Raw genomic sequence first — 24,867 nt, forward strand, 5'->3', positions numbered from 1 at the left:
TTCATTCTAGATACCAACGGCACCTAACAAATATAACCAGCTTATTCACCACCTTAAGACAGAGAGTGCATCTACAGTGTAGAATGAATGCAGCCTGACATTACTTTAACTGTCATGGCTCAATGTTATGGAATCATGGCAGTTATAGTTTGATGAGGCTCTATTTGGCAGTGCAGTTCCCATGATTTCATAACATTGAATCATAGCAGTTAAAGAGATATCACACTGCATGAATTCTGCAGGTTATATGCACTCGGGGTCTAAATCAAGGGTGGGGAAGGTGGGGCTAAGTTTTGCACCTCCATATGCCTTTGGCTGGCTGCATCAGTATGCCCAACATGACTAGAAATGATGTTGCCCCACTTCTGGTTTGGTTTTTAACAAATGTAGAAAAAATGGCAAGGACAGTTTGGTCACTGTTTTGTGATACAATGGTTGTTCTTAACATAAGGGTTACCCAACAATGCAGTGTGGAGTTTCATTTCCTGGTCTAATTGAGGTAGACTTGCATTTTATAACCAAATTATGTGACTGTAAGTTTTCCTATTCCAATCTAGTGCTGGCACTACATTTTTGAAAGTAGAAGTTCCCAGAATTGGATCATTGCCTCTCTCAAAATGTAATTTTTAAATAAAAAAACATACAAAATCATTTTTTTTAATTTTTAGTTATTTGCCCCTAAAAATGCAAAATAACTTTTATATCAACAAGCAATGTGCACTTGGGGAAGCACAAAGACCAGTAGATGAATGACAGCTAGAGATTAATGCTGACTGATACTTAAAAGAGCCAGTTGTCCAGGATGAGTTAGTAAACCTCTTTTTTCTGTTGTTCTGTTTAAAGAAGAACCTTTGTCCTGGATTAAACTGGCGAAAAAGTCATTAGATTTGCGCAGAGATGCAGCCATGGGTAATTGCACTGCAGTGTGTAACATGCGGAGGCTGTGTGGTCATTGACAGGGGATAAATGCAGACAGATGGAAAGAGAGGAAGATGGTGACCTAGAGTGGAGACCCTTTTGTCAGCTTTACACTCTTAGCCTTCTTTTCACAACACGAATAAAATCTTTTAAAGAAGATTATGCTTTCACGCTTTTCCTTGTTCCCTAGAGACTGGAAGGCCTTGGAAATGTATTCACAGGCCGAGAATCCCACTTGTTCAGTAAAATGATTGTATAATTACATCTACTGGGTAGTGTCTTCTTTTTTTCTAAATGGAAGTGCACAACCCTGTTTTCCAGTTATAGTAATGCTTTGGCAGACCTAAGTCTGCCAAAATGTTAAATTGAGCCACGTACAGTGTACAGGAGCCTTTATACTCATTTGTACTTCCAAACAAAGGGATTTCCTGGCACCTTGAGCTTTTTTTTCCCTTTTGTCTACAAAGGACACACCTTCTATTTAACTCAGCAGAGCACAGAGAGACACCTAGTGACTGAGTACCATACTGGACTCTTATATACAATACACACAAACACTTGTGTTCAAAACAAAATTAAAATGACAAATTTCAGAGTGCAATATCATTTGTGGTGATTTAACCACAGAACACTGTTGTAGTTTTACTAGATCTTTAGCCTTCTCGACCAAAGAGTGCTGGTGCCTCACTAAAATACAAATCCCAGGATTCCATAGCACTGAGCCATGGCAGTTAAAGTAGTGACAAATAGCATTAATTCTACAGTGCAGATGCATCCTAAGGCACTATCTTATACAGTAGAGTCTCACTTATCCAAGCTAAATGGGCCGGCAGAAGCTTGGATAAGCGAATATCTTGGATAATAAGGAGGGAGTAAGGAAAAGCCTATTAAACATCAAATTAGGTTATGATTTTACAAATTAAGCACCAAAACATCATGTTATACAACAAATGTGACAGAAAAAGCAGTTCAATATGCAATAATGTTATGTTGTAATTACTGTATTTACAAATTTAGCACCAAAATATCACGATATATTGAAAACATTGACTACAAAAATGGCTTGGATAATCCAGAGGCTGGGATAAGCGAGTCTTGGATAAGTGAGACTCTACTGTAATTTAAAATCCGATTAAATATAGGGCACATAACACTCACTAATCACAATTTTCTGAAATACTCAGAAACCCTAACAATGAACACATCAAGCAACAGTACAGCTACAAATTCAAGTCCTTATTTAACTATGGTCACATCCACATCTACTTAGTGTGAAAGGCCAGTGAATCAATTCTGTAGTGGTTACATGATGCAAGGATCTGATCTAGGTTAACACAGAGTTGCTTATTGTGATCTTGAAATGCATTAACCAAAGTCATGCACTGTTCTGAATTCTCTCCCAGAATCCAGAGCAAAGTGATGGAACTGGTTACAATGATCTACATAGTCATGTCATGTTCCCTGGGCTCAGCCAACCCAGGGACATTGAATGGTACTCACCATTCCCTCCTATTCTCCTTGTCATGGTGACCAGTGAATGTGTCATGGGTTGTAGCAGTCATTCATTGCCTGGAGTGATGGTAGCCAGAACAATGAGGTGATTGCAAATTGGGGGAAGGGGGTGGGGGAATCCTTGTCCTCCCTCCCTTGTTGATCTGGCACCTCAGGCAACAAATGACTCGCCCATGTCCTAACCAATGGTCACAGTGCTGAAAAGAATAGAAAGGAATGGTAATGGTAATGATGGCATCTGGGGGGGGGCGGGGGGAAGAGAGAGAGAAATAGTCAAAATCATTCCAGAGGTAATACAGTGTTTGCCACACTAGATCAGCCCTGGCATGAATGGTCAATGTAGAACCTTCATTAAAAGCCTACTTGAAGAATTCATTACCACTCCATCTGGCCTGTCTCGTAGGACAGAGACAGTTGTTGGCATCCATATTAGTGCTTTATAACAGCTATCCAAAGTGCTGAACTCTGTTTACAAAATAGATTCATTTCTTTGGATGGCTTCTTTAAATGTTTAGATCCAGCACTACCAGCTGCCTCTGTGTACAGATAAAAATGGAAGGGGGAAAGAAACACGGCAACTGCGTTGAGCTCCTATGGGGAAAGGTTGTCTATAAACATAATAAACAAGCAAACCTGTGATTTTCCAGCAACTCTGTAGAATAAATGTAAACTACAGCAACAAAAGATTTAACAGAGCTAAAAATGATATGTATATAGAGACTTATATCCATTTGATAGCCCCAAGAAGATTATCAAGGATTTACATAGCATTCACCTTGAGTTCAGCAATTGTTTCAAGACAGACAGGGTGGCATAGTGGTTTGAGTGTTGCATTATGATCAGGAGATCAATGTTCAAATTTCTACTTAGCAGCATGAATCCATTGGATGATTTTGGGCAAGTTACACTCTCAGCCTCAGAGGAAAGCAAAGACAAACCTTCTCTGAACAAATCTGGCCAAGAAAACCCCATGATAGGGACAATTTAGGGTTACCTATGTTGGAATTGACCTGAAGGCAATCAAACACAACAATTGTTTCTATGGTTCGTGACTAGTTGGATTAACAAACTGGATTTAGATTCAGTTACTTAGTTGGAGAAATCTCAAGGAGCATCTAAAGGCAAAAAGTCTGAAAAGTTTATTTTTATAAGGAAGATGAAAATATTCTTCTGTTCTCACAACTTTTGAAGACTATACAGATGCATATATAACCTGATTAATGCTGAATGTTTTTGCTGTTCCTGTTTGAAAAACTGCCTGGTGTAATGCTTGGATGTGACCCAGTCCAACCTTCCAAAATTGACACAGCCTAGCAACTTTGAACTCAACACTTTAAAATGAAATCCTATTTCAAAGGAAGGAAAATGTAAGTAAAGCACCAGGCATAAAGAAAAATCTGAGCAATGTTAATACAAACTCAGAAAGCAGTGACAGAAAAGAAGAAATCGTATAATTTCCATATTTATAAATCCAGCCCCTCTGAGGATACCAGCAGGCGGTATGAAATTGACGGCATGCATGGCAAAGCCCAAAACAAGAGAGGGAAAAGTTCCAATTAAGAGAAAGAATCAGAGTGTCGTTCCCGGAGTTCCATTTAAATCAGAACCAATCAAGGCTTGTTCTGATTCCTGCCGCTTCTCTCAGGAAATAATGAGAAAGATGAAAGAAGCTCAGCCAGCCAACGCAGCCACGCACAGCCCTTTGAAGCCAGGAAATCACAAATATCACTTTGGAGAGTTTTGTGTTCATGTGGCAGATGTTGCGTGGCCTCCTTCAAGGGAATGATCTGCTGTTTGATTTCCCTTTACCACAGTCCCTGCACTTCAGAGCTAACAAACAACCAAGGCAGGGCAGTACAGGCAATACGTTTTCAAACAGCAAGGAGGAAAAGCCACCGCTTTCTAAAGGAGGAACAGGAAAATGGGTCAGAAGAGTAACCGCAAATTTTGAACTTCACATCCCAACAATCCCTATGCTAACACTCCCAAAGAGAGACCAAAATACAGTCAGATACACTGATTCATATTAAAAAAGAGTCATCCCTTGCTATTTACCGTATATACTCGAAGATAAGCCGAGTTTTTCAGCCCTTATTTATGACCTAACAAAGCCTCCCCCGGCTTATATTCGGGTCAAGGTCAAGCCAGCAGCGGAGCCTGGAGGCCACAGTATGTTTTCTTTTCCAAAACCTCCCTTCTTCACTTCTCCTCCCAGGCTGGTTATCTTATTTTTATTTTTTTTTAGAGAGAGAGAGAGACAAGAAGCAAATGTTTTCAAAAGTGAAAGGAGAACGTGAAACCCTTGCAAGCCAGACTGCATGGGTAGAAGGGGAAGGAAAAAAGATATTCTTGCAAATTTGCACAATTCATTACTATTATTATTATTATTACTACTACTACTACTACTACTACTACTACTATTGCAAGAACATTTGAGTCCAAAGGGAGGGAAGGAGGGAAAAGAGAGCAACAGAAGGTGTGTATTTCTTTTTATTCCTAAGGAAACAAAAAATGAGGTGGGGTTTGTGGGAGGGGGAGAGAAGTTTTAAAAAGCCTTTTCTGTTTACTTATAGAGTTTGAAAAAGGGAGAAAGAAAAGAGGTGGGAAAGGGCAGGAGAAAAGAGGACAAAGTTGTTTTTAGGGGGACTTTGCTTGCATTTCTTCCTTGGGTAAATGCATGCCCCAAAGCTTCTAAATATTTATATAGATGTTCCCCCTACAAATACATTAATATATGAATTTTTCCCTCATATGTTTACAGGTCTTTGCAAATCCTATGTAAATATAGACAGAGATTTCCATGTACCTGTATATCTGTTCCTATATGTATACATTTTATATATGAATTTTATATGAATTTTACCCTCACATGTTTGCAAGTGCAGAGGGAAAATGCGCATGCGCGCGCGCACACACACACACACACACAGATGTCTAGATAGATATAAGCATTGATAAATAGGGCTTACAAACATTGCAGGAGGAAAATGCACATAGAGAGAGGATTTGCAAAGGTTTCAGGGGAAAATACACATGTGAAATTAGTATATATAATGATAGATCTATATCTAGCTCAGCATTATTTATGTAGGCATTATATGTTTGCCTGTTACTATGTTGGAAGCTGGCCTGAGTCCCCAGGGGGAGATAGATAGGGCAGGGTACAAATGAAGCTGTTGTTGATGATGATGATGATGATGATGATTATGATTATAAAGTTATTGTTGCTTTTCCACTTATAGTTAGTTTACTGTTTTTCTTTGAAATACAGTAAATATTCAAAACATTTAACCCACTGATGCCTCAATTAATGTAATTTTATTGGTATCTAATTTTATTTTTGAAATTTACCAGTAGTTGCTGCATTTCCCACCCTCGGCTTATACTCGAGTCAATAAGTTTTCCCAGTTTTTTGTGGTAAAATTAGGTGCCTCGGCTTATATTCGGGTCGGCTTATAGTCGAGTATATATGGTATTATCATTACAGCAGCAGGTCATTTGTAAAGTTAAGGATTCTTGTCTACTGGAGGTCATGGAAATATGACATGAAAATCCCATAGCAATATATTGTAATGGCAATCATATGATAAAGATAGTTCCTGATTATCAAAAAGTCCCCGAGCTTTTTTCAGAAAATCAAATCCATAAGAGAAACCTTGCTGTTCACCATTTTATAAAGGGGGCATCATTTTACTATACCATTATATATAAGAGTCTCCATCATCATATATAATGGCTCTTACCAGGTTACTAACTGGGGCTCCATACAGGGAGAGATCCACTCCCATGTCATGGCAGGTCCACTGGCTGCCGGTCTGCTTCCGGGCTAAATGCAAAGTGCTGGTTGTTAACTATAAAGCCTAGATGGTTTGTGTCTAGGCTATTGGTCAAACTGCATCTCCGTATATAAACCACCTTGCACACTGCAATCAGCAGAGGAGGCCCTGCTCTCAGTCCCACCCCCGTCTCAAGCTCGGTTGGTGGGAACAAGAGGGGAGGCCTTCTCTGTGATCACTCCCGCCTCTGGAACTCCCTGCCCAAAGATATAAAAATGGCCCCTACCTTCCTCTCATTTAAAAAACTTTTGAAAACGCACGTATGCACTTTAGCGTATGGAGAGGAGGAGGACTAGCACATCTTATGTAAATCTTATGGTGATACAGGCAAACCTATCTGAATCTTACAGGTCACAGCGGTGTTTTAGTAGTTATAACTCTATTATGTTGATTTTGTTGCTTTGATTTGTTTGTCTTTGTTTATTATGTTTGCCTTTTTGTATATAAACTACTCTGAGTCCCCTCGGAGAGAGAGGGCAGTCTATACATAGATTTGTTGTTGTTGTTGTTGTTGTTGTTGTTGTTGTTGTTGTTGTTGAAAGATAAACACTCTCAATCCATTGTTCAATAGTCAGAGGATCTGATTGCTTCAGTTACTTATGAAAGTGTATTTTACACACATGTTTTTGGAAATACTGCCAGCTTATATTAATGTATATGCCTAGTTCATACCATATGTATTTCCCTTTTCCATACTTTTAGAAACCAATATTTAAAATAATATAAAACAAAAGCAACTCATATGAACAGCTTTTCTTTCCAGCATCCAAAACTGTTCTTCTCAACTTGACATAAGATCATGGAACTTATTTTATTGTGTGGTTTGGATGCTTTTGAACAACTAAAACAGAAGGAAATTGTCCTTGTGTCTCTAGTCCCCATGTCTAATCAACAGGACACAGAGCTCAGAAAGTTAGTGGGAAAGCGAATATACATTATACATAAATGAAAAAGCTTTTAAAAAATCTTTGGATGGCTTGTTTACCTCTGTTTTGTCAGCCAATCCTTCTGTGCTTGATGTGTGTATGTTATGCTTCATAAACAGAAAAGACAGTATGTTAGTCCAGAAAACATTCTGTGTAAATTAGAAAAAATCAAGAAAAAAATGGTTTCATCTTTATATAGATTATAACTCTTTCAGATGTTGGTTGTGTTAATGCTAGTGATGGAAATAATATTTTAAGAAATGGAAAATTGTTGAAAATATGTTTCCCAAGTATCAAGACAACCTGATAAGGAGAATCCTGAACTAATTAGGGACTTGTTATTTGCAAAATTAACATGTCTTTGCATGTGCGCATGTGTACATGTGTACACACTGAAAGCATTTCATGCGCAGGAAATATCTGTGCTTAAATTTTATGCATAAAATGCTGTTTTCTGCTCATATGCATATATAGTGCAGAATGAGTTAGCAGCATTGTTCAGATATTGTGAAATCTTGAAGAATAAACAAAGCTGGTGCATCTCTCCCCCTTTGCTATTGTTTCTATAGCACTTCACACATGCCAGATTATTTTCCAAAGAGCAGTGTCTGCTTGCTTCATGAAGACTTTGTATACAATTTTGAACCTTGATTTTCCATGAGGTTTTTAGACAAATGGAGCTAATTTACATATGTTTTAATTTTTATAATGTATTTTAATGATGTATTTTTATAGTTTTAATTGATTGTGTGTACTGTTTTTGTTTTATTGTTGTGTTCTTAGCATTGAATGTTGCCAACTGTGTAAGCCGCCCTGAGTCCCCCCGGGTGAGAAGGGCGGGGTATAAATTCTGGAAATAATAAATAATAAATTTCCAGGGTTCCAAAGCGTATGGCCAAGTTCTACAATCCCGTCCAATTCAGATATTAGAAAATGTAGGTAAAAATAAATATGTTAGCAAGGGAAGCAGTCTGCCATCACTGCTCATATATAGGGCAACTTTGAGAATATGGAAGTCTTCTGCCTCTATGGAGACTCAATTCAGAACTCTAGAAAATCAGCATTCTTGGTCATATAGAGTGCTTACACAGGACCTCATTCCATATTGGGGGGGGGGAGGAATCGTCTTCCTATGGAACCCATCAAGCAATGCAGGATTGCTTTCTGTGGCTGCCCATGATATCCTTAAGGTATATAGAAATGGGAGAATTGTGAAGTCAGGGAGGAATTAACTCCACTGCTCTTCCTGTGCACGGAACTGACTAAAAGTGGACATTTTAAGGTGGGATGGGAACTATTGTTAAATTCTTCCTTTGAAAACGAAAGGCCACTGGACACCAGACTAAGAAGATGATTCCTCCTTGCCCCCCCCCTTGCTTTGTGGGATTAGGAGCAATTTGAGAAATTGCAAATTGCTTCTGGTGTGAGACAATTGGCCGTCTGCAAGGACGTTGCCCAGGGGATGCCCGAATGTTTTGCCATCCTTGTGGGAGGCATCTCTCATGTCCCCGCATGGGGAGCTGGAACTGGCAGAGGGAGCTCACCCGTTTTCCCCAGATTAAACTGCCAACTTGTCGGTCAGCAGTACTGCCGGCACAAGGATTTAACCCATGGCACCACCAGGGGGCTCCCTTTGTGAATGAGGTCCACATCAAAAGTTATACCTTTCAGGAATTCTGTATGCCTTTGGTTTTGTTGTGTGGTGCATCAGGCAATGCTACCACCATCAGTATACATTGATGACTTTGTATCCATACTGACCAATTTGACAAACAACTATGACTATATGAGCATAAAATGCACTGGCCTACCAGTACAAGAATGTCCAAAGAAAATAGTATCCTTTTCCAGGAACACTGTCCATCTTTCTATGCAGGCAAAATAAAAGTGTGATAGTTGTAATTTAGATATTGTTATAAGTCAGGCCTTGGAAGGCTCAGACTATTTTGCCATGCCTGGACTTATGGAGGCCAGTTACAGCCAATTTGTAAAAACTCCATCCTAGCACTAATCCAAAACTTTCCCCTCATTTTTTTCTTCATCAGCTTTACTCCTAACCATTATTCATATTTAATCTTTGTAAATTATAATTTGTTTTCCATTTACTCCAGCACCTGTTCATAATGCACTAAATGAAGAAAATGATATGGTCATCAATTATCTCTGAAGTCTTTTTATGGTTGCATAGCATTACAGGATGGCTGTAAATGCAATGAGAGAGAGAGCTATACTTGTTATTCTACAGCTTCCTCTTCCTTTCAATGCACCTCAGATTAACTAATACTTCAAACACTGTTGGTGCTTTTGCACCAGCTCCCTTTCTTCTTTTTAAATAAGAATGTCAAAGTCAAAACTGGAGATATACCTTTTTGGAAATTCCTTTGGAGAACATTTTGTGAGTTTGGAGATCCATATAAATATGCCTTCCTCCTTAACAGATGTTGGAGACAAATAATAAGGATGGCCATCTGTACTCATTTTCTGTTGGTAAGTTTTCCAGTGACATTGTTTGCTGCTACCAGATGCTTGGAATACAGTGGGAAGAAATGGTCTGTTTTACAAAGTGGGTTACTCTACTATTTTGGAGGCATTGGTTCCCAGCAGCATTAGAAACACTACAGGAGGTAACATATGTTGCAAAAATAATGCAAGAACAAAAAGGTTACATTGATGCAAGGGCATAGGGCAAACCAGGCTGATTCAGGCCAGAAGCCCATCTATTCTTATCATTCTTTTCATACAGCAGCCAACTGGATGAAGCCTTAAGTTAATACATAGCTTCCTGTTCATGTTCCCTAGCAATTCATATGCAGGGGCATATTGCCTCTCGTACTACATGAAATACGTATAAATTATGTGTTACTATTGATAGCTTTATTCCCCACAAAATTGTTCAATTCTTTTTAAAGCCATTCCAAGTTGGTAGTCATCACTAGATCTTTTGGAAATACACCAATTTAGCTTCACGATTCATCTACATAGTCCTATAAAAACTGGACTCACATATTCATGGGTGCTTTAAACTGGAGAACACAGTCATGGATCTGTGAGTTTTCCAACCCCATGCCCTTCAATGCCCAACACCACTAGCTAGCATGTCGACTGGGAATTATGGATGTTCTAGTTCAATCCATTTGAGAAGCAGCCAGTATGGATTGAGTGATCTGCAGCATCACCTCTGTTTAATCCTTAGACTCAGTTTCATGAGATCCTATTTCCGTCTTCTAAAAAACTGCACCAGTAGATAAACATTCTTTTTAGAATATGTGCTTAAAGCAAAACAGTATATTTGTTAATATTAAAACGGTGTTGGCAGGATGTTGTTTTAGAGAAAATTTAGAAGTGTAAATGAGAAAATAAGGTCACAGTGTGTCGTGTAAAAGAGTACATGTCTTTGCTACTTGAAGTATTTATCAAACATTTGCAGGAAGTTCTCTCAGAGTTTCACTACAAACATAGCAAACATTCTGTGAAATGAGTGTTCAGAATGTGCTTTGTGTGGCACTTGGCCAACGAAGTATCAGAATATAAACTTTTCATTCACTTTAAAGACATGTCATTTGCAACATAAAGTGATGGCTAACATTGTGGGTTCATTCTGGCTTGTGGTACATAATTCTCCAGGATCTATCCAAGGTGCTGAATCATATCTTCTATGCAAATAGTTCATTTACAGTTCAAACAAAAACTAGGAGTGGATGCACCAACCTACTGATATGAAAGACAGCGAGTGCCACTAGTGACATATAGCTGTTCTATCCTCAATACTCACGGGCACTGAAATATCATTAGTATGCAGCCTTACATCTGCATCATTTCCCTTGAACTTTCTCAAATGTATGCTCTACATATTTTGATCTCCCCATCTGTTTAGAGCACCTTCTATACCAGTGTAAGCATTGGACAAAACAGAAAAGGGCATGCTTTCCCACCATCTGGATTAGATTTCTATTCATGTTTGAGATTAGCTCTTTTGACCAGTATCCAAGGGCAAAGTTCATGAGATTCAAAAGAATAATACTCTCTAATTAATTTCTGTTTATCCAAAATACAGTGTCTATAAAGGGAAATACAAAACACAATATCTAATTAGTATTTATTCTCCCGATTTTGTACAGGAAAAGTTGCTTCTTCTTTTTAATGAGCAATATAAAAGCAATAAGGATATTTACGGAATGGCTAATGGAGTTCTTCATTTCCTCCATTGTATCTGTGAAGCAGGCCAGCAGGTCAGCCCTCCTGGCACAACAGGTGGCACAACAGCATCATGTCACAACATGAAACGACAGGATCATTGGATTAATCCAACTGAGACTGCCCTGAGTCTGATACTGTGAGACAGGTATTATTATTCTGCATAGAACAGAATCTTGACTGAGATGTTTCTGTTATGTTCACTTTCCCCTGGATATTGCTGAAGTCGCTCGAGTTTTATGAAAATGCAAAGAGATGTTTATACATGTAGCTACATTCTTAAATACGGATCACAAGAAAACTGGCCTTCCAAACCATATACCAAATAGATGTGTGTTGTTGTTTATTCGTTCTGTCACTTCCGACTCTTTGTGATCTCATGGACCAGCCCACACCTGAGCTCCTATGTAAAGGGATGCAAATTGCAGCCCAGCTTTTGCAGAAGCCTATATATAAAACTGTAAAATTTTATCTAGGTTACTAGCTATGCATAGTATTGTTTCCCATATGCTATGAATAGTTGACAGGCAGAGAACTTGTTCATTTGATATTGAACTGATTCTTCAATATTAATACAAAACAAATATGAAGTCGTGTAGTTCAAACAATAAAGTTACATAAACGTTACAACTGAAAAGCTTATTCAAGCATGGAAGCAATATGCATTTATGCATGTTTCCTTCATTCTCCTGCCATGAGGAGAGCCTTTACTATGGTTGAAGATTATCCACACAATTCTGAATCCAGAGCATGAAATTTACATGGAAACAGCCAAAGCCCAGGGACAGATCTTCAGAACCTTTGTAACAAGACAAGCTGATGCTGAGAGAATTCAGCCCAGAGCAACCAATATCAAAGAAGAACAAAGATATATAAACTTGTAATTCCCCAGACAATAGCAATCCATGTTGCCACTGATAAAAGCTATTACTGATAGAATGTGGTTCTGAGTCAGCTCCTTTAGAGAAACTTAGAAACTATTCCGTCTCAAAGACTTCTACAATGTTTTTCAGAAGGGAAGGCAATGTCATCAAATCACATTGCAACAAAACATCCTCTTACCTTTGCAGGCCACACTGTTTTCGGGCTCATATCCAGCTTTGCATGTGCATCGGCCAATTGGAACCATCCACTCCCCATCACCATTACAGTACAGTTTAATGGGCACATCGACTTCCTCAGCATTGGGAATACATGTGCCCCGTGCAATCACAAGCGATGTGCTTTCCGCTCCTGTCATAGTCTCTGGAAAGATGGCAAAATTCTGTACCACACTGGGGCATTTCTTAAAGAAGACTCTCACTGACAGCAGTGACATGCATGCCCCATAATCCTGGAAGGCAAGGTAGAAGCCATTGCGATTGAGAGGACCAAAACTCCTCACCTCTGTGTTCACCTTCATCAACCTACCACCAAAGTCCACCTGAGAGAAGCTTTCATCTGCAGCAATAGTGTCCACTTTGAGGTAGGGGGCCTCAGTCCAGAAGGCAGACTTCTTGGTAGCGATGACAGAGTCTGTCTCATAGTAGTACAAGTTGAAGGTCTCCTTACAGGAACCAGGGACATTGGGAAGGCTGCTACAATCCCGTACAGTAAAGCGCATCTCCGTGTAAATGCGATGTGCACCCCTTCGGTTTATGAATGTGGTGAGAAGCCAGTTATTCTGGTTGGGTTCAAAGACGTTGCACACTTGGTAAGTACGGATTGTGTTGAGGTTCTCGTCATAGCCACTGACTTCTTCCCACTGTATGGGCCATTAAAAAAAGAGAGAGAAGGAAATCAGGCAGTTAAAAAGGATGAAGAGAGAAACACAGGGATAGCACTTTAAATCAGGGGTCATTAATCATGACATGTTGCACAGACTTGGAGGATTTGTATGCTCTACTTTCAGTCTTGAAAACGTGAGAGGCATTCCTAATTTTGGGGTCTGTTCCAACACTCATGAGCACACAAGCAGCCAATAAAGAACAATGCCAATAAGCTAAGAGCTGCTGGCCCAGATTCTGTCTCTTATGCTCTTTCTCCCTCTCTCTCATGCATACACAAACAAACAAAAAAAGATACAAACACACACATAGCCAGCTTGAGACCAGCAAAGTGACATACACGTCTTTTTTTAACTCATATGCTAACCCGCTTTTGAAGCTGATGCAACCCTGAATCATTTCATGTCCTGAAGGTTCTATGACAGAGATAATCAAAATCAACAAGTTTCTGCTCTTCTGGCTGTTTGACCTCTTTTAACCCCTGACTGGCAAAGTTGCCATCAGCTTGGCAGTTTCCTGAGAAACACACTCCTCCTGGACAGAGCTGGCAAATATTTAAATCTACTTCCAGGAAGGGAATCAAAATAGTGAGCCAGATCATTAAAATGAACATGCTGGTCTAATACACATGAATGAAAATTAATTGGTGACCCAATAATTCCTTTCGCATAATGTGATATCTTTTTCTGTTAGTTGAAGAGAAAGGCACTCGGAGTAAAATTGCAAGTGTCCTGTCAACCAGAAAATAATACTTCAGACTCAAACACTTGAATTAATTGGGCTCTTTCAGCCCCTTTTCTCCTAAATCAGCTGACCAGAATAATAATTTTAAAATAAAATAATATATAAATATGAATAAAAACAATAGTAGTAGTGAAAAGAAGAAAAAAGAACAATAGCATCCAATTGCAATGTATACAGGAATTATTAGATTGCAGTCTTGTTGAGACTTTATACTGCTACTCTGAGAGTTGTACTTTTTACCCACTTCGGATAGTATCCTCTCAAGAAAATAGTTCCCCACTTGCCAACAAGGCTAGATTGTCATTTACAGCTCTTTTCTCTCACCTACCATGAACCTGAATGACCGTCAGAACAGCCACTGGAACAGCTCAATATGACTAACGGTAGCTGAAATGTTACAATTGCTAGCAGATCCTGCACACTTTACAGAATTTTGCCCTTAAACAGTAGTCCTATGTGGGTTCAGAAGTAAAATATATGTTTTCAAATTGCCTGTCAATTTATGGAGATACCAAGTATTTCACAGGGTCTTCTTAGGCAAAGAACACTTGAGGTAGTTCTCCATGCTCTTTCTGTGAACATTTATGAATAAATCCTATTTACTTTGATATGGTGTACTTTTGAGCAGACATGCATATGATTTCACAGTGAGGTTAAAAATACTTTACAACCAGGTCATAGCTGTGCAGTTGTAATTGAACTGCAACTTCATTGAGCCCCCGGTGGCACAATGGGTAAACCCTTGTCCTCGCAGACTGCTGACTTGAAGGTTGGGTTGCTGACCTGAATGTTGCAGGTTTGAATCCAACCTGGGGAGAGTGCGGATAAGTTCCCTCTGTCAGCTCCAGCTCCATGTGGGGACATGAGAGAAGCCTCCCACAAAGATGGTAAAGCATCAAATATATTGGCATCTCCTGAGCAACTTCCTTGCAGATGGCCAATTCTCTCACACTAGAAGCGACTTACAGTTTCTCAAGTCACTCCTGACATGAAAAAAAAACTTTCATATGTCTTAACCAGCATGGCCAATAGTAAAAGATGATGATAGTTGAAGTCCAAGAAAATCTAGAAGGCTACAAGTTACTCACCATTGCTATAATCAAAACTATGAGATTTGTGAGTGACATGCATAGGATTTTACTGACCTGGCAAACAAAGAGTATTTTAGTCAGTAGTCTAAAATACAGTGATGATGATACCAACTATTAGCATGTATTTCAGCATTTCATAGAAAAGGGAACTTCAACTCTTATCCCAAGTATTATTCACCAGACATAAGAAATCCATGCCACAACTGCAAATTAGATTAATTTACTATGCAACTGCTTTAAGAAACCATGAGGATGCCAATTCTATCAGATATAGATGTGCAAGATTAAAATAATTGCCTTGCAATCTATTATCAGCAATTCAAAATGGATCCTGACCAGCATATGAAATGACAAGTTGGCCTATATGTTGCATTAAACATCATCCTCCTATGTATACATTTATATGGATGTGCCCCAGAGACAAGATGCATCCACCAGCACCACCCTTGAGGGCATTAAATTTATAGAGATCCTGAGGAAATTGTTGAGTCCTGGAGGCAATTCTATCAACTTGCCCTATTTTTAAGGCATCCCCAGCATCTCCCCAAAGGCAAAAACCACTGCAGGATCCAGAAAACCAAGGGAATAATTGGAGCACATGAACCAATGTAAGCTTCTAACTGAACCTGTTTTGGTGGTGTGATTCAGCACCTTGGACAGTTCTATTAAAGTTCAAAGTAATATTTGGATTTACTGCCTCTCACAGAAGCCACCAGGAATTGATATGGATTTACCCAGCAGAGGAAGTGTACATATACGGGCACCAACAAGAAAATGACACTTCTACTTCACCTTTCTCTTTTAAAAAAAATAATTTCACTCTATAAAATTACAGTGCATGTTTGTTAGGCAGACAACAGTGGCACAAACAAAATGATGAATAATAGCTATTATGCAAGTCTGAGATGAAAAAAATGCATTTCCAATATTGTAGCTGTTTTTAATGTATTGGAGTGGGGGGTTGATAGAGTCAAAAGACATAATAAAATATAGCACCACACGTAGTTATTTCAAAATTCATTACTAATTTAAATACTAATTACATTCAGTCACATATTACAACATAAAAATGTCAAAGCAATTGTGAAAAACTGTACATGATGGGGTCATTTTTGGATTTAGAATGCCAAATTCCTATAAAACCATCATTTGTAAAGCTTTTATGACCCTCAGTTTTGTAGGCACATGTTATTCATAGTATAATATATCAGAAGTAGATACTTTAAAAGTATATAATCAAGAAGAAGAAACACTTTTATGAAGCATTACTTTATTACTCAATTCGCTAGTTAGTTATCAACTGTTACTGGAAAGTATTTCAACAGATTACACGTTACTAATGGATTATTTCGCTCTTTTTCTATTGAAAAATAAAGGGACTCTCTACTTCCCCCATGTGGCCATTTCACACATTGTACCTTGGAAATTTTGAGGGAGGATAATATATCATAGTATAATATATCAGAAGTAGATACTTTAAAAGTATATAATCAAGAAGAAGAAACACTTTTATGAAGCATTACTTTATTACTCAATTCGCGAGTTAGTTATCAACTGTTACTGGAAAGTATTTCAACAGATTACACGTTACTAATGGATTATTTTGCTCTTTTTCTATTGAAAAATAAAGGGACTCTCTACTTCCCCCATGTGGCCATTTCACACATTGTACCTTGGAAATTTTGAGGGAGGAAATGCAAAAGACATGACAAAATTAATTCTTCCTTAAGACATCCAACACATACAAAGTACCAGGTTGGTTGGTTTCAGACATTTTTCTTCAGATGACATATAATTCACTGGTAACCAGATTGCAATTCTGACTGCGGCAGCTGAGAAGAGAAGGGAGGATGGGGTTTTCTGCGCAGGGACAGCAATGGCCGCCACCTTCAGGGGGCAGAAAGGGGTGGTGAGGGGGAAGAGATCAACCAGGGAGAGAGTGAGGGCGGATTCATTCAATCTGTCTTCATTTCCCATCTGCCTCTTTCCCAAACAATTCTTTCAAATCATATAAGCCAGACTCAGGTAAGCAAAGAAACATTCCCTCCTCTCTAAACTAAAAGATAATCTCACAGAGCTCACTACCAATGCCTTGCCCTACTGTTTGGAGCTGCTGGCCTGTGAAAAGGAGCATGCACACATACATGCACACTTCCTCTCTTTCATTTGGGCAGAATGGAAAAAGGAGAAGAGGTTGGCCAACTTTTAAAAACATTATTTTAAAAAATCCATGAAACCCAAGTTTGTAGAATAGCTAATGCTTGCAATATGTGTACCTCCTTACTCTATTTCTGCCCCCACCCTGGCTGCCTTTTCCATGTTCTTGTTGGTTCCTTATCACTAGCTGCACAACAGCCACAAATAGGAAGCACACTGCAACTTACTCTCTTCCCATCTCACTATTCAAACTGAGTGAGAATATACCCAGCAATGATGTTTTGTGTTTTTGAGTGCCTTTAAGTCCTTCCTAACTTATGATGACTCTAAGGCAGGCATGGACAAACTAAAGCCTGGGGGCCAGACAGGCCCTCCTCATTTTCCCTACCCTCTTGGCATAAGGACATGGTGGCCTGCTGCGTCCTTATGCCAAAAAAGATAGAGGAGGAAGACAAGCAGCAGCTGAGAGCCCTCTGGAGCACTCTCAGCCACTGCGTGTCTCACCTTCCTCCTGACATAAGGACGGTGCAAGTTGCCTCATCCTTATGCGGGGAGGACAGCTCAAGGAAGGCACGTGATGGCTGAAAGCCCTCTGGAGCACTCTCAGCCACCGCCTGTATTGCCTTCCTCCTGTCATAATGCCAAGAGGAGGGGATTGGAGCAGTCGCTGCGTGTTCTGCATTCCTTGCGGCATAAGGATGGGGCAAGCAACCATGTCCTTATGCTGGGAGGAAAACCCGAGAATGACCCAGGCCCTGCCCTGCCCCTCCTTCCTGGCCCAGACTTCTTGGCCGGGCCCACAATGTGGCCCCAAGGTAAAAAGGCAAGCCCCCACTCTTTCAGACTTTAGGAAAGATCTAAAAACATGGCTCTTCCGATGTGCTTTCGGAGAGTAACTGTTACATGCTTTTGTTACGCCCCCATTATTTATCCTCTAGACTGTCTGCTATCTTTTTCCTTAGTTCCCTGTGGTTTTATTCTTATCCTTTTCTTATCCTTTTCTCACCCCGAGTTTTTAACTGAGTGTTAGTGCGGCCTGCCCTGTTATATTGCTCTTTGGATTTTGTGTTGTACTGTATATGATTCTTTATTGTATTGTTGTAATTGTATTATGATATGTTGTTTTTATATTGTGTTATATTGTATTTTCCCGGGCATGGCCCCATGTAAGCCGCCCCGAGTCCCCATTGGGGAGATGGTGGCGGGGTATAAATAAAGTTTTATTATTATTATTATTATTATTATTATTATTATTATTATTATTAAAAAGGTTGGTCCATGCCTGCTCTAAGGTGAACCTATCATGGGTTTTATAGGGCTGCGAGTCTGTGCGTTATCCAAAATCACCATTGGTTTTCATGCCCAAATGAGGAATCAAGTCTTGGTCTCTAGAGTCATAGTCCGCCACTCAAACTAATACATCATGGTGGCTTTCAGAATTCCTGTTCCATTCCCTTTAAAAATTAGTGAATTACAATCTTGGCCATTATAAGCAAAAAGAACACAAGAGAAGAAAGAAAAAAGAAAGAATTGATAGTTTTGTAGTACAAAGAAGTAACTACAACATTTACCAAGGAAACTTGTTAAAAATAAGGTGTAACTTCCTCTGCAGATTTATGCAGGTGTGGATGCAACAATTTGGACCAGCATGTTTCATAGAATCATAGAGTTGAAAGAGACCACATGGGCCATCTAGTCCATCCCACCTGCCCCTGCCATGCAGGAGAAGTACACTCAACACACACTTCACTCTGGTTATGAGTGTCTGAAGAGAATTCCTACCTTAAGGGCCTTAAACTACAGCGAGCTAGATTAAAAAATTAGAGCAAAATTCACATCTGTTAAATATCATGCCAGCAATTCCAGCATCCTTCCCTCCATCTGTGAGTGCACTGTAATGCAAAGGTATTTCCAAGCATAATGGTCCCAATAATGACTGTATTGAGTGAACATTATATTAACACAAATGGTTGGGGACAAGAAGTCATCTGTGCAGCCTCATGTGGAAAGGGGACATTGTGAGTGAAAATGTGGTCCACATGTGTTTCAGACATCAGGAAAACAATGTTTGAAAACTTGCTTCAGGCAAGTCTCTCCATTTCTTGTTTTTATGAGCAGCACATCCATCAAAACTGACAGGGGAAGTGTGCCAATTTGGAGGTGGATTAATGAAAGGGCATTAATGTAATGTTGGCTACAGCAGCAATTAAGAGGCAGGGACAACGTATGCCTGGGCCTACGATGGCACCAGAGGATCACAGCACAATTTATAAGCCATCCAAATTGTTCACTGTTTACAAGCTGATCATTTGCCCCGGCATTATTCATGCAGCGGCCTTTAAGTGCCACTCTGGATGTGATGCATAATTCCAAGGTGTGCCAGCGCCACTGAAGCATGAATTAATGGCTGTATCGCAGCACGTTATCACAAAGATTTGAATTTTTTATGGAGATAGGAACATTACATATGTAAGCAAAACTATGTGCTGTAAAATGTTCAGCTATCACAGAATTAGCATCATACTCAAATATTATTACTTTATGTGTTTAATACACACATCATTGTGTACACTGTATTGTACACAACACACAATCTGCCTCTCTATATAATAATACACAATAGACTGTGCATTGCAGTAATTTCAAGTTAGGTTCTTACTATCCTAATTCAAAAGCCAACATACTGTAGCCACCCCCCCCCCCCACACACACACACACAATCTCTATTATAAAATACTGAGAAACAGCAAAGGCTAACAAAACTATAGTGTAGCCACCATCAACCATTTACCTCTTTCTTGGCTGATGATAACAATCCCTTTAAGAGGTACTATCTCTGCCTGTATGTGCAACAATATAAAAATTACTTCTAAAGCATATACATTTACTATTATGCTGGCTTCTGGGAGAACTGTTATCTGCTGATAAAGGCATTCTTTCCAGCCACTGCAATAACTTATTTATATACTGTTTATCATTCATTAAAAAGGAAGAAACCCCAGAATATCCCACAGAGCTGTATTATTAGGGAGCATCTACCAATCATGAGAAATGCAATCTCCCATCTTGCAGCCATTTTATATCAGCACAACTTTTAAACAAAGAGGAAGAAATCATTTATTTGGCAGTTAGAATTGCAACAAGTATTGGGATGAGTCAATGGGACTATTAAACAAATTGTCTACTATAATGAGAAATCTGTCAGTAATATTAATAATTTTGCTACTTTGTGTTCTGCATATTAAATGGAAGAGTTCAAACGTTTTAGTCAGCCATAAAAAAGACAGGAATACACTAAATGTACAGACTTGAGGTTTGGGTGTGGGCCTCAAGTCAACCATCTCAACACAAATGAAAACAAAAAAAATCTGCTGGACACAGAAGAATGGAAGGAACAAAAGACCCTGAATTATCACCTTCTTCCAAGGAAAACCTATATAAGGCTGGTCCAAAACATAGACTGGAACGCATGCTAAATATTGTCGGTTTCCCAAAGCTTCTCATTTTGAAAATCATGGAATCAGACTTCTTACGGGAGGAGCAATAAGTTAGTAAGTAAAGGTTTCCCCTGATATTAAGTCTAGTCATGTCTGACTCTGTGGGTTGGTGCTTATCTCCATTTCTAAGCAGAAGAGCCAGCATTGTCCATAAATACCTCCAAGGTCATGTGGCCAGCATGACTGCATGGAGTGCTGTTACCTTCCTGCCGGAGCAGTACCTACTGATTTATTCACATGTGCATGTTTTCAAACTGCTAGGTTAGCAGAAGCTGGGGCTAATAGCAGGCGCTCACCCTGCTCCCTGAATTCAAACTGCTGACCTTTTGGTCAGCAAGTTCAGCAGCTCAGAAGTTTAATCCACTGTGCCATCAGGGGCCCATTAGTTATGGGCCCCCAGCAATAAGTTAGCTATTTCCAATATCTATAAAAACTCAGACATTGCAGCACTTTGTAACTCATCAGTCAACTGAGACAAATAAACTGTCTTCCATGTTATTGGAAGTCTCAAGAATGGGTGAGAATACTTTGTTCACAATGGTCTACTGAATGCCAATGTAATCCATAGTTATAATACTATCCATACCAATGATTATGGCCATGTTAAATTAATGCAGTCTACTAAAACTGCTGAAATAATACCATATTGCAGATGTATGCAATTGCTTGTATGAGAATTCTGCAGAAGATTAAAAGTGAGATGGATGACACTTATATAGTTCAAATATTCAGTAATGCAGTTATAGATTTGTAACACAGGATACATCTGCACTGTAGAAATAATGCAGTTTAACAACACTTTAACTGCCATGGCTCAATGCTCTGGAATCATGGGTGTTGTAATTTAACAAGGCCTTTAGCCTTCCATGCCAAAGAGTGATAGTGCCTAATCAAAATACAAATCTGGGGGTTCTATGGCATTGAGCTGTGGAAGTTAGTGATGTGAAACTGCATTAATTCGACATTGTACATGCACTTTTAGAATTATAAATCTATAACTGCTCCATGGTCACTAATCTTATGTAGCCACACTCAGTCTTAACAGCTAGAAACTCTTCTGAGAGATCGAGGGTTGACAACTTGTTGACCAGGCTTCAAGGAGGAGGATGTTTCCACATTTTCCTTCCAGCAATTGAGACCACAATAATCATAAGGAGGACCCATACTTCAATTTCTTACTGCAACCTTGCTCCCTGATCTTTGTGCCCCAATTGCCAGCAGACCAGATCTCCATCTCTTGGAGCAGCTGCTATATGATAAGATGGATTTCGAGGAGGGAGGATAATCCAAGATATGTAATTTAGTCATGAAACTAAGTACCGTGTTTCCCCGAAAATATGACAGTGTCTAATATTAATTTTTGCTCCCAAAGATACGCTAGGTCTTACTTTCAGGGGATGTCTTATTTTTCCATGAAGAAGAATTCATATTTATTGTTGAACAAAAAATGAACATTATATACTGTACAGTAGTTGTCATCACAAATCAGCATAACCAGACAAACTGTGAATCCTATCAAGAATTTCTTGTTATTACCAATATTTCCATGTACAACACTCTATGGTACGTACATTTACTGATCCTGCATGCTCTGGTGTTCTGTTTGTTGGGCATGCTTCCAAACAAAAACTTTGCTAGGTCTTACTTTCGGGGGAGGCCTTATATTAGCAATTCAGCAAAACCTCTACTAGGTCTTATTTTCTGGGGATGTCTTATTTTAGGGGAAACAGGGTATGTGATGTAGAATATGGGTGATGGTGTATATTGGTGTTCATTATCACTGAAAGTTATTAGTTGTTCCATGTGAATGCACTAACAGGTACTTATGTGTTAAGATGTACTAGTTATAACAAGATAATATGCCTCAAGTATATAATCACTAAAGGAACAATGTGAATAGACTGATAAGGATATGTGAAGATGTGTCACCTTCAGTATTTACCTGCCTGCACCCTAAATCTGCCATTCAAGGATCCTTTCCATTAAATGAAACAAGATGGGAAGTAACAAAAAACAGAAACTTCTCAGCAAGGAGATAATCCATAGAATGTCATCCATGGTCAAGCTTACCTGGCATGTGAATCATGGCCTTTTCAGCCTATTGAATATCTTACCTCTCTTCCAGACATTTCAATAGGGCTTTTAAAAAACTTCTGTTAGATCTTAGCACTTTTTCATCTTGTGGTTAGCTTTCATTTTGGCTATACATGTGGTAGTATTTTTATTCGTCCCTACTAGTCCTGTCTTGGTTTTATTATGTTATATCTCTAATCACTGTTTTATTGTTTCTGTTTTATATTTTTGATGCACTGTTCACCATCCAGAGAACTCTTTTATCAGACTGCCCGCAAGTAAAATAAAATAATATAAAATACTCATTGCCATCTAGAGAGGAGGATATGCAAGACTATTATATCCAGGGAAGGAAGAGGTACTAATAAATCTTGAACAGATTTGTTATCTAAAATATAAATCTTGTCAGATTTATATTTTGAATAACACCCTACACAACCTTTCAGCTAGCCGCAAATGCCAAAAGTTTATTAGCTATTATTAGCCTTGCAATTTTCCAATCCTTTCTTCCCTAAATCAGACTTTTCCAATTGAGTACCCTTTAGAGATTGCTGAATTTCAACTCACATCATCCCCAAAAAACATAATAAATGGTCATGCTAGAATAATAAATGGTCAGGAAACATGGACATTGTAGTTCAAAACATCCCAGGGACACCAAGTTTAGAAAGTCACCCTAGATCCTTTTCTAAAAGCCTAGCATTGCATTGAGCAGTTTGAAACCTAAGGTGAGGATGATGTGTGTTTGTGGGGGGGGGGGGGGGGGATACGAATATTATTTTGGGAACATTTATTTATTTTTATCCTTCCTTACTGGTGAAGAATAAGCAAACAAGCAGCCTCTTGGATTCCTGCTATATAAACTCAGTGAGGGGACATTTTAGGGGACTATCTACATTTTGGGCCCCTGGTGGTGGCACAGTGTTTTAAAGCACTGAGCTGCTGAACTTGCAGACCGAAAGGTCCCAGGTTCAAATCCCGGGAGCGGAATGAGCGTCCGCTGTTAGCCCCAGCTCCTGCCACCCTAGCAGTTCGAAAACATGCAAATGTGAGTAGATCAATAGGTACCGCTCCGGCGGGAAGGTAACGGCGCTCCATGCCGGCTCTTCGGCTTAGAAATGGAGATGAGCACCAACCCCCAGAGTCAGACATGACTGGACTTAATGTCAGGGGAAAACCTTTACCTTACTATCTATATTTTGGACAGTTCACTTGTGTAAGCCTAACTTTCATGCTTAATCTTTAATGGATTGTCTCATCCAGAATAGCATCTTAGAAATCAGAAAAGGAGGGTTCCATCCAACATTTCAAATTATTTCCACTATTTCAACTGTTCTTGTAGCCAGTCATGGAGACAAGATAAGGATCTGGCACCTTTCCTTGCTAAGATTCACAGAGGTTATGGAGTGAAGAGTGGTAACAAGATATCTTTGATCAGTTTAAAACAGGGGCTCTCAAACTTTTAAAGCAGAGGGCCAGTCCACAATCCTTCAGACTGAACAAATTCCTATGCACAGTGCACATGTCTTATTTGCAGTGAAGGAACAATACAATATTTAAAAATAAAAACAATTTTAACCAACATAAACCTATCAGGATTTCAATGGGAAGTGTGGGCCTGCTTCTGGCCAATGAGATAGTCAAGTTAATTAGGATTGTTGTTGTTGTGTGCCTTCAAGTCATTTCAGACTTTGGGTGAGCCTAAGTCTAAAACTGAGGGTGGAGGACAGGTAAATGACCTTCGAGGGCCGCATCCAGCCCACAGGCTTTTGTTTGGGGACCCCTGGTTCAAAACAATTGCACTGCCACCTAATTTGTAAAGCCATGCTCTTGAGCAGGCCTCTGCAAACTTTGACCCTCCAGGTGTTTTGGACTTCAACTCTCAGAAATCCCAACCAGTTTACCAGCTGTTAGGAATTGGAGGACCGAAGTTTGCCCATATTTGCTCTAGAACAGTGGTTCTCAACCTGGGGTCCCCAGATGTTTTTGGCCAACAACTCCCAGAAATCCCAGCCAGCTTACCAGAATTTCTGGTAATTGAAGCCCAAAAACACCTGGGGACCCCAGGTTGAGAACCACTGTTCTAGAGCACGGCTCTACGGACAAATTGGGGGGCGGGGTAGAGAGTAGGATAGAGAGAGCTCCAAGAATGA

At 39.4% G+C, this 24,867-nt stretch overlaps 1 protein-coding gene across 8 annotated transcripts in view; it reads right to left on the reverse strand.

Moving 5' to 3' along the window:
• The window catches only part of ephb1 (EPH receptor B1), an 802,587-nt gene that overhangs the window by 613,351 nt on the left and 164,369 nt on the right, over positions 1-24,867 (reverse strand). For all 8 annotated transcript variants that reach the window (XM_062976501.1, XM_062976500.1, XM_062976498.1 and 5 more), the window contains exon 3: positions 12,449-13,130. In XM_062976501.1, coding sequence (XP_062832571.1) covers positions 12,449-13,130 — 682 coding nt within the window. The remainder of the gene's footprint in view (positions 1-12,448; positions 13,131-24,867) is intronic.

Source organism: Anolis carolinensis, chromosome 3 (assembly GCF_035594765.1).
Source record: "Anolis carolinensis isolate JA03-04 chromosome 3, rAnoCar3.1.pri, whole genome shotgun sequence".
Lineage (NCBI taxonomy): Eukaryota > Metazoa > Chordata > Lepidosauria > Squamata > Dactyloidae > Anolis > Anolis carolinensis.